Below are 14,251 nucleotides of genomic sequence, written 5' to 3'. Positions count from 1 at the left end.
ATTTTAAAGTGAACCGGTTCTATATATTAAAGAGAAAGAAAACAAATAAATAAATATTTCAAAGATCATTTCCACCTGTTCTGAAATAAATAAATATTTCAAAGATCATTTCCACCTATTCTGATAAAGTGGAAAGCAACTGAAATTCAGACCAACCAGTCGTGCTGAAACCTACCGCAGACCGTCGCCTCGTGCACTGGCCGAAATGCAACCACATACCCACCATTATGGCTATAAATATATTCGACTCGCGCTGATCGGATATGCAAGGTTGGGTGTGCAGTTGAGTGAAGAAGAGAGAGAAAGAAAAGAGGGAGAACAAGGTGCATATAATGAGTATTGAAAACGTCGATTGTGCTTTGCACGCAGTCATTGTTCCATTTCCTGCGCCAAGTCATGTTAACGCTCTCATGAATTTGACGCAGTTGCTCACTCTACGTGGATTTTTCATCACTTTCGTCCATACTGAGTGGGTCCTTGAACGTATGGTCCAAGTTTCTGCGGGGAACACCAATTCTCTTATTTCTCTCTTTTCCAGAGGCGATACTGATCGTAAGTTGGAGCAACGAAGATGCAAAATTCGTTTTCTGTGTATTCCCGATGGCTTGCCGCCCGACCACGGCCGCCTCGCTGACCTCCCCGAATATCTGCTTGCACTGCAAAGATTGAGCCCTGCATTGGAGCAACTCATTCGCAGCAGCGGCGATACAGGTGATAATGGCAAATATTCATTTCCACCCATCACATGCATCGTCACAGATTCGTTCATGTCTTGCACGGAGCTAGTTGCCACGAATATGAAAGTGCCCAGGGTTATCTTCTGGCCCTTTTGTGCTGCCGCTTCGGTTTGCCAGCTCTACGCTGAATTCCTCATGTCTCATGGACATATTCCTGTTAAAAGTAAGCACCTTATTCTATCTCTATTTAAGTTGCTTGCTGCCACACTGTTTTCCTTTCGACTGATATTCTGATTTTTTATTTTGGGCTATGGCTTTGGTTTCTTGATTTGTGATAACTAATATGTTTGGGCGTGGTTGGGCCTTTGTAAGTGCAGTAAGCGAAGCGAACAATCCAGGGAAAGTGATCACTTGTCTTCCGGGTAATCTCCCACCTTTGAAGCCAACTGATCTGATGAACTTCTATCGCGCTGAAGATCCGGCAGACATTGTTACGAATGCTCTCCTCTATGAATCAAAGATTGCCAGTAAAGGGGACTACGCGCTAGTAAATACGTTTGAGGAGCTGGAAGGGAGCGACACTGTAACGGCCCTCTCTTCTAATGGATGTCCTGCCCTCTCAATAGGGCCTGTATTCCTTCCTAATTTTTTACAAGGATGGGATTCCACCAGCAATCTTTCGGAGGAGGACGAGAGGTGCCTGACGTGGCTGGATCTGCAACAGCCAGCATCTGTTATCTACGTTTCCTTTGGCAGCGTGGCCGTCAAATCTCAGGAGCAACTGCAGCAGCTGGCGCTAGGGCTCGAGGGTAGCGGGCAGCCTTTCTTGTGGGTTCTCCGCTTGGATATTGAAGATGGGAAGCCTGCTGTTTTGCCGGATGGGTTTGAAGAACGAACCAAAGATCGGGCACTCTTTGTAACGTGGGCGCCTCAGGTTAAGGTCCTTGCCCACACATCGGTTGGATTATTCTTCACTCACGGAGGCTGGAACTCTACATTGGAGAGTATAAGCATGGGTGTTCCTGTGGTGGGTCTCCCTTATTTTGCCGATCAGTATCTCAACTGCAGATTCGCCAAAGATGTGTGGGAGATCGGCCTGAATTTTGAAGGGGTGGACGTGGATGACCAGAAGGTGGTGTCAAAAGAAGAAGTGGAGGATAGTGTGAAGAAAATGATGAGAACTAAGCAAGGAAAGCAATTGAGAGAGAACTCTGTGAGACTTAAGGAGTGTGCAAGGCGAGCAGTTCTCCCTGGAGGCTCATCTTTTGATAATTTAAACACTTTCATTAAAGACATGGCAGCTAAAGCAACAGCCCAATCCCAGAACGAAATCATGTGACCGGTAATGTGGAGAATCTCAGGGCAAGATTTACAACCATCTATCTATATTGTAGTTTTTCCGGGGGCCGCATTGATATTTCGTGAGGCGCATTGAAATTATTCGGTTGTTAGGGTGTGTTTTATGATGAGTGGCCACACAAAAATATAATTCTCTCAGAAAATGTAAGTTGCAGGGGTTCTTAAAATATTTCTACGCTCGATTGGCTAGTAATATATGTTGCAGGGTTTCTTATAATATTTCTACGCTCGATTAGATAGTAATATATTATACGTTCGATTAGATATCAATATTTGATCTGACAACATCCGGGTGTATGTTGCAATAATTATTGAACAAAACAAGAAAGTTCTACGGACTTACTATATTGTCTCGGAGTAGTCTTTAACGCGACTTTTTGAAAGCCTTTCCGGCGATTTTTTCCGGTGAAAATCCGGCAGTAATTTATTGGAATCCAAGTTTGATAGCTAATTTCTGCACAATGAAACCGTCCAGGGGTTTTTCAGGGTGCTGAATCCGAATATGCAGTTAAAAAAGCATTTTAACTGCAACAAATCATGATTTCATCTCAATTTCTTCCGCCGGATTCCGTCACCGGAATCTCAAAAAGTCGCATTATAGACAACTCCTATTGTCTCGATCAGTGTTTTAAAGTGATGTTTACTCAGAGATGGTGTGATAGATTAAAAAAACATATATATTATAATTTAATTTAAGTACTAAATAATAAAATGTTGTATAGTTGGAGTAGGTTTAATGACTAAAAGCATTTTTTTTAGCCTTTAAAGAGATTATTCTAAATTCAAATCGATAATAACATAGAATATGCACATCCTAATAAATTTGAAATGAAATCTCTACACCCTAAAATCTTTATAAATAAGAAATTAAGAAATTTAAATATCTGAATTGAATTAGGTAACTTTAAAAATATATTATTATTATATAAAAATCATAAAAGATATATAAATAGTAATAAACGGAGTTGTCTACAATGCGACTTTTTGGAGATTCCGGTGACGGAATCCGGCGGAAAAAATTGAGGCTAAATCTTGATTTGTTGCAGTTAAAATGGTTTTTTAACTGCATATTTGGATTCATATTGGGACGCTTTCATTGTGCAGAAACTAGCTATCAAATTTGCGATTCCAATAAATTCTTGCCGGATTTCGACCGGAAAAACCCGCCGGAAAGGCTTTCAAAAAGTCGCGTTATAGACAACTGCGTAATAAACTATTAATATTATATATATATATATATATATATATATATATTATAAATTATATATTAAAAGATTTATATTTATTTTAAAATAAAAATTATTAAATTGTATAATAAAAGTTTTTTTTAATACTAAAACATAAAAATATTTGAAAACAAAAAACTATCAAAAATGTGACATGTGGTTTTATGTTATAGTATACATGAGTAGGATTATGATTTTTTAGCTTTTTAGCTGAAATTGTATGCATTTGTCATATTCGCATTTAGGGAATTCACTTATTTATTGGTACATTATCTCATCAATTGTGAATAAAATTTATGGAGTAATAATTTTTCGTGTCAAAGACATTTCTTGGTACAATAGAATTCGCTGTTCCACTAGGGATTGACTCTATGTTATAGCCTATTTTTTCCCATCTTTTGTCAATAAGAGAGACCTTTGACCATTGCTTGCCTTGCTAACTTTAATGCACACATTTTCTTGTTCGTTTTGCCCTTTTAGCACAATAGTCACCCCCAAGAGACTTGCATCATGCATTTAGTCATTTTCATGTAGTGTACAACTCAAGAACTTTGTTGCAAAGTTTCCTTTTACTAGAAGTGTCTATGGTCAAAGTTCTAGAGTTTTTCATTCTCGAGCAGATCAACTCGACCTGCTTGTCCATGAGTTGGCTAGGGGTCAATTATTGTGGAAGTTTCCTAACTTCATGAGCCTTTAGGTATCTAGATACATTCTTTTAGAAGGTGCAAAAAACCTATATAATAAGACCACACCAAGAGGAGAAACATTACATCTAAAGAGAAAGGTAAAGAGAGAGAGCTCGGCTATGCTTCTATGCAATGTGAGATTATCCATTATCTAGGAAGTGGTCAAGTTTGAAGGCTAAGGAGGAGTAATCAATACAAAAGTTAATGTACTCATTTGATTGTTTAATAAAATTTTATGATTTTACTTCCATATATCATGTATTTATCAGATCTATGTTGAAGCAATTATGGTTTAAACATGCTAATATGCCCTCTATGAAGGAAAAGATTTCCTTGTTTGTTGGTGCTTGTGTGCAGGGATTTAGAAAGTGGATAGCAGTGAGATCTTCATGTGGAAGAAAAGGATAATTTCTTGCATAGATTTATTTCCTATTATTTCGAGATAACAAAAGGTTTTATGTGCCTGTTGAAAAAGGGAGTACCTCTTGTCTGGGATGACCAGTCTCAAAGATCATTTGACACATTTAAATAGACTTTGTTATCTACCTAGTTACTTAATCCTCTTGATCTTAACCACGACTTCTTGTTATGTCTAGTGGCCTGTGAATCCAATATTGGTGTGGTTCATGTCTAAGATAATGAAATGAGTAAGGATCATCATGTTTACTATCTTAGCAAAGGACTCACTAGTCCTAAGCTTCGTTATACTAATGTTGAGAAGTTGACTTTGGAAGTCATTGTTGTTATCCAACATTTACGAAATTATATACTCTTTCCAAATACCACTTTGATCTCTAACTCCAACCCCATGAAACACATTCTTAGTCCTCAAGTCATTGGGGGTAAATACTCTAAATGGATTATTATCCTTCAAGAATGAAATTTGGAGTTTGTAGTTTCTAAGTTCAAGGAATCCCTGGCATTCTTTTATTTCATGTCCGAGTTTCCACGAATTGATGAAGAAATTGTTGGGGATTCATTCTTAGATGAGTCATTATTCATCATTAGCTCGTATCATCAATTGTATGGAGATGTTCTATTCTATCTCCTAACTCAACATTTCCAAACTCAGTGATATCATGATGAATATTGATGTATATGCCACCAATCTAGGAGCTATGTTATTATTGTTGATACCCTTTATTGCAGTTGAATTAATGTGATATTACGTCTATGTATCAATCACGATGAGGCCGAACACGTTATAAATTTTTGTTACTATGGAGATTGTGGTGGTTATTTGTCTAGGAATGCCATTTCTCAAAAAATCTTGTGTTGAGTATTTTTTGCCATTGATATTTAACCATCTATGTCAAATCATTTCTATAATTATGTGTGCTCACCTTGATACACTTCACCGTATGGTTTTTGTCAGACCTTTTTCCAAATGGGGCATTGACTTTATGCATTGTAATCCCACCTCAAGCCGAGGACATCATTACATCATCATAGTTGTATACTACTTCACTAAGTTGGCTGAGGCTTTGCAAACATTATCAAATGATAGCACCATTGTGACATTATTCATGCTAAACCGCATCATTACTAAGTTTGGAGTACCCAAAATAATTTCCACTGATTAGGGTGCACATTTAAAAACTCATATGATGTAAGAGTTAGGTCACCAAGTTAGATTTTCTCCATGAATACTTAATCCCCTATTATCCCCAAGCTAATGGGAAAGTAGAGGCAATCAATTCAATCTTGAAACTATGCTCCGTAGGATGGTAGGGAATCATAATTCAAATTAGCACCTTATGATTTTCTTCATACTTCGGGCATGCAGAACCCCAGCTAATTTTTTTTTTGGTTTCACTCTATAGTTGGTTTATAGAGTGGAGGTTATTTTTCTTATTGAATGTGAAATTCCATCATTGAACTGTTGAACTACTACCTGACACTTTGGCTAAAGAAAAATGTCATTTACACTTAGCTCATCTTGACGAACAACAAATTTATGTTGTGATAACCAAGGAAACTCATAAAAAGTGAATCAAAGCTCAGTATAATAAGTCTCTTCAACCTCATTTTTTTAGAAGGTGATCTAGTTCTAGTCTATGATCAAGATCAAGATATGCTAGGGGTAGGAAAACTTAAACCTCTTTGACATGGTCCATATGTTGTTAAATGAGTTCTAAATAAAGGGACCTATGAGTTGTTTGAATTTAATGAAAATCCATTATTGGGGCCCCATAAGGGGGTCTACCTCAAGAAATACTATGCATAGATTTCTGCATTGTTTGTTGTACATATGCTTATATAGAGTGTGTGTGATGTCTTTTTTCTTTTCTTTTTGATTTTGTGTGTCTTGATGATTTCTTTAAGTGTTCATTTATGTGTGGTTCTTGCTTGGAAAATGTCAATTACATCTACAATTTACAAAAGGATTTGTAGATGGTGCTAGTTGTAGCACTCAGAACATAATTTTCATTGTTTGGATTCTCTTCTCACCCATTGATGAGATCGTGAGCTGAGAGGGCATTTTTCTTCACCTAGTCAATAGTTACATGGCAGAATATAGTGTCGTCATTGAACTCTTAACCAAGGTCATTTCCCTTGGGATCTGCCACTTCGTTGTCTAACTTGACTCACAACTTTTAGTGTCTCAAATAAACAATTTTTACTCTATGAGGAGCCATGTGATACTTCATTAGTAATTGAGGGTATATCTCTTGGAACAACATTTTTCTTATATCATTTATTCACATATTCCTTGAGACTATAATATACTTGTTGATTCATTAGAAAATTATTCTTAAATTGGCAATCGTCACATTAATTATTAAACAATCCACATAAAAATAACATCATTAAACACATCAGTAAAAAAACCATAAAAATTGTCATTATCATACCATAAGTCAAAATATAGAGTTTTAAATCATAAAATCCGAGGAGTACATATGTTAAATTAAGGGATCTAGAGCCCAACCTACCAAGCTAGTACATACCCAAGACAAAAAATCTATCCTAGGAGTATTACTCTATGAAGCTAATCACGTTCATGTTGTTGGTAATATTAGACATGACCAATATAGGGTAGAGTTCAAATTATATGGTGGGGATAGATTTTGGCTTTATCTGAACAAAGAACACTTACAATGGGCAACTAAATAGTTGGAAACTATGAAATATGACATTTTTGGATCACAAAGAAATTCAATGATGATGTTTTAAACTAAACTTACCAAATTATATGAAAACATATTAGTGATCCATGTGTTGAATAAAGAATTTTTTATTGGTTAATTTTTGTTCTTTTAACCAAAAAAGGTTTACTAATTTCCACTTTTTCCAAAAAAAAATTCACCTAATTTATATAAGAAAAATTATGTTATTAAAAGTTGTCCAAAATATTGTATAACTATATATAATCCTTAGAAATATGAATATGTTTACAAAAGTATTTTCAAATACCTATAATCCACATTTCCTATTCATGGTTTAGAAGTCATAGTCTTATTCACATTAAACTTTATTTGAATATGTAATACTCAATTTTTACCTCTTCTATATACTCAACCAATTTTATGAAATAGATATTGACACACCTAGTTTCCACGTATTCAATGATGGTTTAAAATGAGCTATGATATACTCTTCACCTTACACAAGTGAACTCTTTGACACCATCCTTTTGATGTATCTAATTTCACACCTTCACCTCATTAATAAGGTGAAGTATGAGTTTGTGTACTTCACCTGTTGCTGTAGACAATAATACATATCTGTTGCATGGGTGGGATAAAGCATGGTTTTTTCATGGAAAGTATGTATGAAAGTATGAAGTGGGGGGTTAGGATTATTGTTAGGTATTTATAATACTAGTGTATCCCCCTTATTGTTATTGTTGTGCCCATGTAGCCCCCATATTATTATTTTTGTGCCCCATAGAAGCCCACTAATGTTATTGTTGTGTCCTTACATTATTATAGTTATGTAGGCTTTGATTATATTGTGGCCCCTTAGACTCCTATATATACCAAGGAGGTCTTGTCATTTGTTTCATCCAAGAATTGTTCATTTATGTGATGTAAAGGAGTTTTCCCCCTTAAAGAGGCTAATTTTCAAATCATTGATCTATCTTTTCTTCTGTTTTGTGATCTGGTTGCATAACATTTGGTATTAGAGCTCTCACAAAGAGTAACCAAAAATGAACTAGAAGCAAAGATGGATGGGTTTAAGAATGGTTTAAAATATGGCATGGAAGAAATGATGAATGTCAAGATGGAAGGTTAGAAGGATGGGTTGAAAGAAAAAATAAAAAGGGATTTGGAAGGTTTGAAAGAACGTTTGACTAAGTTTCTTCAAGAAATGCTTCCTACTGGTGACAAGGTACTCCATGAAAATCAGGATGAGGACAAAAGGAATACGAATTATGATTTTAGAGATTCCAATTATGGGTTGAATAATAACCACATTCCAAAGATCAATATGAGAAAGTTTTATGGCAAGGATCCGGTAACATGGATACTACAGATGGAGCAATTATTTGATCTACATGATGTGCCACACACACAAACAATATGCATTGGACCTTTATATTTAGAACAAAATAATTTTTTGGTATCGTTGACTTTGTTCTCGTAAATCAATTTTCACTTGGACAATTTTCATGAAAGAATTGGTATCACATTATGAGGATACAAAGAAAAATACCTTCTTTAGCCAATTGATAAATTTCAAACCAAAGGGTTCAATGGTGGAGCACATTGAGGAATTCCAAAGATTGAATATTAAGGTAAATGATATTATAGAGGAGCATAAGATTAATGTCTTCATAGGGGTTTTAAAGGATAAAATCCAACATGAGGTTCGCCTTTGGGAACCTAATTCATTGGAGAAGGCATTCAAGGTGGCAATAAAAGTTAAAAGAAAAATTATGGAAACAAGGTAGTTTACCACTCAACTATAAATATGGAAGTGTTGTTGCTCATAGCCTTAGGAAAAAACTTAGGGGTTAATATTCGTAGATGGCCTAATTTAAAAAAAAAATCCTGCGGATCATCTTTTAATAACTCAAGAACCTTCATTAAAGACATGGAAAGTAAAACAATCACTCAATCTCAAGAAGAAACCAGGTGACTAGTACTATGGAAAATGATTCTAATTCCAGAATCTAAGCACATGGTTTACAACCATCCATCAATGTTGTGGTTTTCGATGGCACCACATTGAAATTTTTTGTGGGACACATTGAAATTATTCAGTTGTTAGGGTGTGTTTTATTATGAGTGCCGCACAAAAATATAACTCTCTAAGAAAATATATGTTGCAGGGTTTCTTATAATATTCCTTTTCTCAATTAGATAGTAATATTAGATCTGACAACATCTGGGTATATGTTGTAATAATTATTGAACAATACAAGAAAGCTCTACGGACTTAATATATTATGTCATCTAAAGTTTTAAAGTGAAATGATTGCCTAGAGACAGTGTGAAAGATTATATTAAGAAAACATGTATATTACAATTTAATTTAAATAATAAATAATAAAATGTTGTATAGTTTGAGTACAATTAACAACATTTTTTTATTTTAAAGAGATTATTCGAATCTTAATCTCAATCACTAAACTCTTACTTTGGATAACAATCCCGATCACTAAGGTTGTATAGATCTCGGTCTATATATGTGACTGAGTTCAACTCTAAAATAGCATAGAATATTCACATTCTAATAAATTTTAAATGAAATCTCTACATCATAGTTAATTTAAAGTAAAATGTTTATATATAAGAAATCTAAAAATTTGAATGAGTTGTAACTTTAAAAAGTATATTATTATTATAATATAAAAACCTTAAAATATAAATGAATAATAATAAACTATTAGATATATATAAAATATAATCTATATATTAAAAAATTATATTTATTTTATAACACAATTTATTAAATTATATAATAAAATAATATTTACAAATATAAAGGTTTTTTTTTCGATATTAAAACATACAAATATTTGAAACCGAAAAACTATTAAAATGTGACATGTTGTTCTATATTATATAGTACACATTAATAGGACCATGATCTTTTATCTCTTTAGTTGAAAGTCTATGCCTTTGTCTCATTTTGCTTTAGGGAATTCACCTATTTCTCCACTCCATACACTATCTCGTAGATTATGAGAAAAATCTAAGTAGCAACAAATCCTTGTGTCAAAACATTTCTTAGTACAAAAAAATTGATGGTTCCACTAAAAATTGGCTCTATGTTATAACTTATTTTTCCCACTTTTTGTGAGTAAGGGAGACCTTTGACCATTTATTTTCTTGTTGACTTTAATGTACACCTTTTCCTCTTTGATTTGCCCTCTTAGCAGGATAGTCAGCCCCAAGAGTCTGACATCATGCACTTAGTCATTGTCATGCAATGTACAACTCAAGAACTTAGTTTCAAAGTTTCCTTTATTAGGATTGTCTATGGTCAAACTTCTAGAGTCTGTCATTCTCGAGTAGATCAAATTGACCTACTTGTCCATGATTTGGCTAGGGATCAATTATTGTGGAATTTTCCTAACTTCTCAAGCCTCTAGATGTCTAGATACATTTTCTTAGAAGGTCTAAAAAGCCTATATAATATGACCTCATCAAGAGGAGAAGACTTCTATCCAAAGAGACAGATAGAGAGAAAGAAAGCTCGACTATGCTTTTGTGCGATGTGAGATTATCCATTATCTAGGAAGTGCCCAAGATTGAAGGCTAAGGAGGAGTAATCAATTTTGAAGGTCTAATGTACTCATTTATACTTTTTAATAGAATTGTATGATTTCCCTTCCATATAGCTTGTCTTTATCAAATGTATTTTGATGTAATTATGGTTTATAATTGCTAATATGCCCTCTGTGAAGGAAAATATTTCCTTGTTTGTTGGTTCTTGTAACTAATACAAATGGGGCCAAAATATAATGACTATTCATCAGATATGTAACTTATCAGCATTGGCTTCTAACACATTGGAGCCGAGAAAATCGTAGTTGGCATTATGTCGAATAGTCGACGATTTATTAAGTGTTTGATATTCGATAGGAATGACGTCGAATATTCAATGCAAAAAATGGCTAAAAATGTCATTAAAAATATGACACTTTTAGTGAGTTTTGTGATGTTCACACGCGTCAAGATATGTGACAGGAAAAATGTCGGTAGAGATACCCACATGCATCGAATGTGTTAATTGACTTATACTACAAATATATCACATATATGGTATTATACACCCTCGTATTTGGGGTTACTAAATAGGGGTTATTAAGCCCAGGTGGGATAACATGTCCCTAGTGTGTAGCCTAACCCTACCCATCTCTCTATCTGCATGGACAAAAGTGATGATCTACCAGCCTATCTTTGTCATCCAAGATGGATCAACCCATGAAGTTTTTATGATTTTATTGGGATTTAAATCTATGACTGACCCATCACATTAATTTGTAACCAAAGCCATGGAAGGATCTAATCTCAAATAGGGGGTCTACTATTGCTAGTAAACTACAAATAATAAACCCTACTATTGAGATAAGAGCATAAGTGATTTCTATTTGAAATCTAAAGAATGATATGAATCTATGACATTATAAGTATAGTACAAAATCCCACATTGCAAGGAGCTAGTCTATGTCGCTTTGGAGAAGTTTGAAGAAATTCTGATTTGACACCATACTGGGTTTACATAATTTTATGACTTTACATAACTGGACCTGCACTAGCAATTGCAATGGGAGGCTTCAGTGATCACAGGTCTAATATATTCTACTATATTTATTGTAACTAGTTAGGATCTTTCCCAAAGATTTTAGAGTTCTCATTGCATTATAATGATGGGTGTTGCCAATGGTGGAAAGGATTTGAATGTATCAATCACAATGTCTTGTAGTGAGGTGATAACTATGGGAGGATAAATTTAGTTTGCTTCATAGGCTTCTTGATTAAATCTATTGAGAGTGAAAGGAGAAAATGCACAATCCCCTAGTGCCAATTCTCAATGCTTGGCAAGAATTGTGGCATTCTTACCTTGGAGTTTGGATTATTGAGTTGTTTGATAGGAGATCCCACTTTTGAGAAAGTCATAAGGAATTTAGTGTAGGGACTAGGCCCAAATTTCATACATTAGATTTCTTGGTTTTCACATAAAGGTTTTCTTTGGACATTAGACTTAGAAAGATGAAAAAATTGGTACCAATTTTGAAAATATATTTCTTACCTGGAGATGAAGAATATATATATATATCAAATGAAAAATGTAACTTAGAAAAACTAGTGCTCCCTGATTACTTGCTCTGTGACTACACATGTAAGATATAACTCTTTAACATGTTTCCCAGTAGTGTACTCTAGGACAATAGGGACATGTTGGGATGAGGCTCACAAAGGGATACTATTAATCAAGCTTCAAGCTACATTTTTTATCTCATCTTCATGGAAATAGAGGTAATGCAAACATGGTAGGATAATATTCCTAGATTGGCAAGAAAATGTTCTACATATCACATGTGCAATTGTTCATCAAACACTAGTCCTTCATTATACTGAATCAAATGGTGATTGGATTTATTTATTATTATAGTACATTTTGTTTTCATTTCTGATTTGCCTCCACAACATCAAAATTTTATTGTGTTTAGTGAAAAGTTAAAATATTACTCACCTTGACTTCTCTTCTTTGTGCCTCTAAATGCATCTAATGTTTCTGACTGGTACACAAAGGTTGTGGATCATGACTTTGAAAGTCACCATTTTTCTTGTTTGGAGAATCTGAAAGGAAATGATTGTCTTGATCCTGTATTTTCTGAATCTTCAAATAAAATTAGAGTTAACATAAGATGAAAATTGTCATCAAACTAGAGAACAACACTTCTCACTCTAATCTTAAATACAAACAAAGAGATGGCTCAATGAAAATAAACACATCCTAATGGAATCTTTACAGCATATGTATTTATAGTTTATTGTTTTTTACTTCAAGTGATGTGTTAAGTCATTTCCCTATGAGGGATCTAGATAATAGATATTACTCATGAAACCTATGGATATTGCGTAGTGAGATAATTTGTATTTCATTTTGCATCAAGGAAATTTGATGCTCACCAATAAAAATTTGCCTTATCTATTCTCTGCAAATTTTAAAATGGTAAGATTAATAAATTCTTGCATCGATCCCTGTTGCATAGTAACAAAGAATTAAAAAATGAACTATTAAGGATCTAGTGTTCAATATGCTTAGAGAAATTTTTAATATCTAATATGTTTGACTGAAAAAGACTAAGGTTTCGAACCATATGTTGCATTTATAATGTTTTGTGTTTGCTCATCTCTTGGAAGATTTTGTCTTGGTTCAAGGTCTTAGAAGTCTTCATTCAATTGATTATATAAGAAGAAATTTATGGGTTTTCCCCTTGTGGGGTTTTTCCCTGGATTGAAGCCTATTTTTGGTTTTCTTGTGTTCACATTGTGAACTTCTTATTGGAATTTGTCTTGATGATGAAAAGAAAATGTTAATGATGCTACCCTAATCTAAATCTCAAGAAAGTGTCAAAGATTAAAGAGAAATCAAATTGATATTTAACCTAACTCTTTGCCCTAGATTTCTCAACAAGGTATCAGAGCTAGGTTTTTAAATGAGGCAAGAAAATAAGAACAACTTGGCACCACCTCATCTCAAGAAGAGAAAATTATCTAGCCTAAATTTGTGAAGGCAAGAAGAACAAAATTATGGGCATAATTACTAGCCCTAATTATAGAGATAAGGTCGATAGTATACACAGAAAGGAGCAAGAGGTTTTGGAGGGATATAATGATGGAATAGCTAGATGACCTTCTCTCCTTGGACCAAACCTATCAAACAATAAATTGAAGTTATGATCTCATTCTACTAGCCCTCTTCTCTGTGACATAACCCCATACTTACTCAAGAAGAGCGAGAGCTAAAGGACTCTAATCTTGAAGGATCGAAAGGATATTTTTGGAGCTCAAAAAATGTCAATTATCTTCGAAAATTAAGCAAATGTATAAGGTAATTTTGAAAGATTTGATGTCTTCAAAAGTTCATGCTACTATAGTCAACACAAGACATGATAAGGTCTTTTTATTATCTATCATATTAGAAATATGTCAAACATTCCTCAAATTGTTTTGAGTGTTATTAAATAGTTATGAGGATAAACCTTTATTGTAAATCCCAGAATAAATTCATCCTCTCTGCTTTCAAGAGGACCGGTATCCTCTCTTTATACATGTGCATATAAACTCAAAACCGAGTTTCATTCTGAGCATTAATATTTCTATAATAGGATTGAGAC

At 34.1% G+C, this 14,251-nt stretch overlaps 1 protein-coding gene across 1 annotated transcript; it reads left to right on the top strand.

The window, feature by feature from the left end:
• The first annotated feature begins 264 nt into the window (after positions 1-264).
• Positions 265-2,320, top strand: LOC149203832 (7-deoxyloganetin glucosyltransferase-like). Its single transcript, XM_089400252.1, has 2 exons — positions 265-900; positions 1,055-2,320. The coding sequence occupies exons 1-2, from the start codon at positions 333-335 to the stop codon at positions 2,014-2,016; spliced, it is 1,530 nt and encodes a 509-aa protein (XP_089256378.1). The 5' UTR covers positions 265-332; the 3' UTR covers positions 2,017-2,320.
• The last annotated feature ends 11,931 nt before the right edge of the window (positions 2,321-14,251 follow it).

Source organism: Pinus tabuliformis, chromosome 2_1, assembly GCF_031772625.1.
Source record: "Pinus tabuliformis cultivar Carrire ecotype Pingquan chromosome 2_1, CPIR1, whole genome shotgun sequence".
NCBI lineage: Eukaryota > Viridiplantae > Streptophyta > Pinopsida > Pinales > Pinaceae > Pinus > Pinus tabuliformis.
Note: the sequence above shows the minus strand (reverse complement) of the source record. Positions and strands in the feature narration are given on the sequence as shown.

What these genes read in the sequence shown, in the direction of transcription:
- LOC149203832 (XM_089400252.1), top strand. Translation starts at nt 333, where the DNA reads ATGAGTATTGAAAACGTCGATTGTGCTTTGCACGCAGTCATTGTTCCA. An exon ending in TGGACATATTCCTGTTAAAA is followed by an intron (nt 901 to 1,054) that starts GTAAGCACCTTA and finishes TTGTAAGTGCAG; the next exon opens with TAAGCGAAGCGAACAATCCA.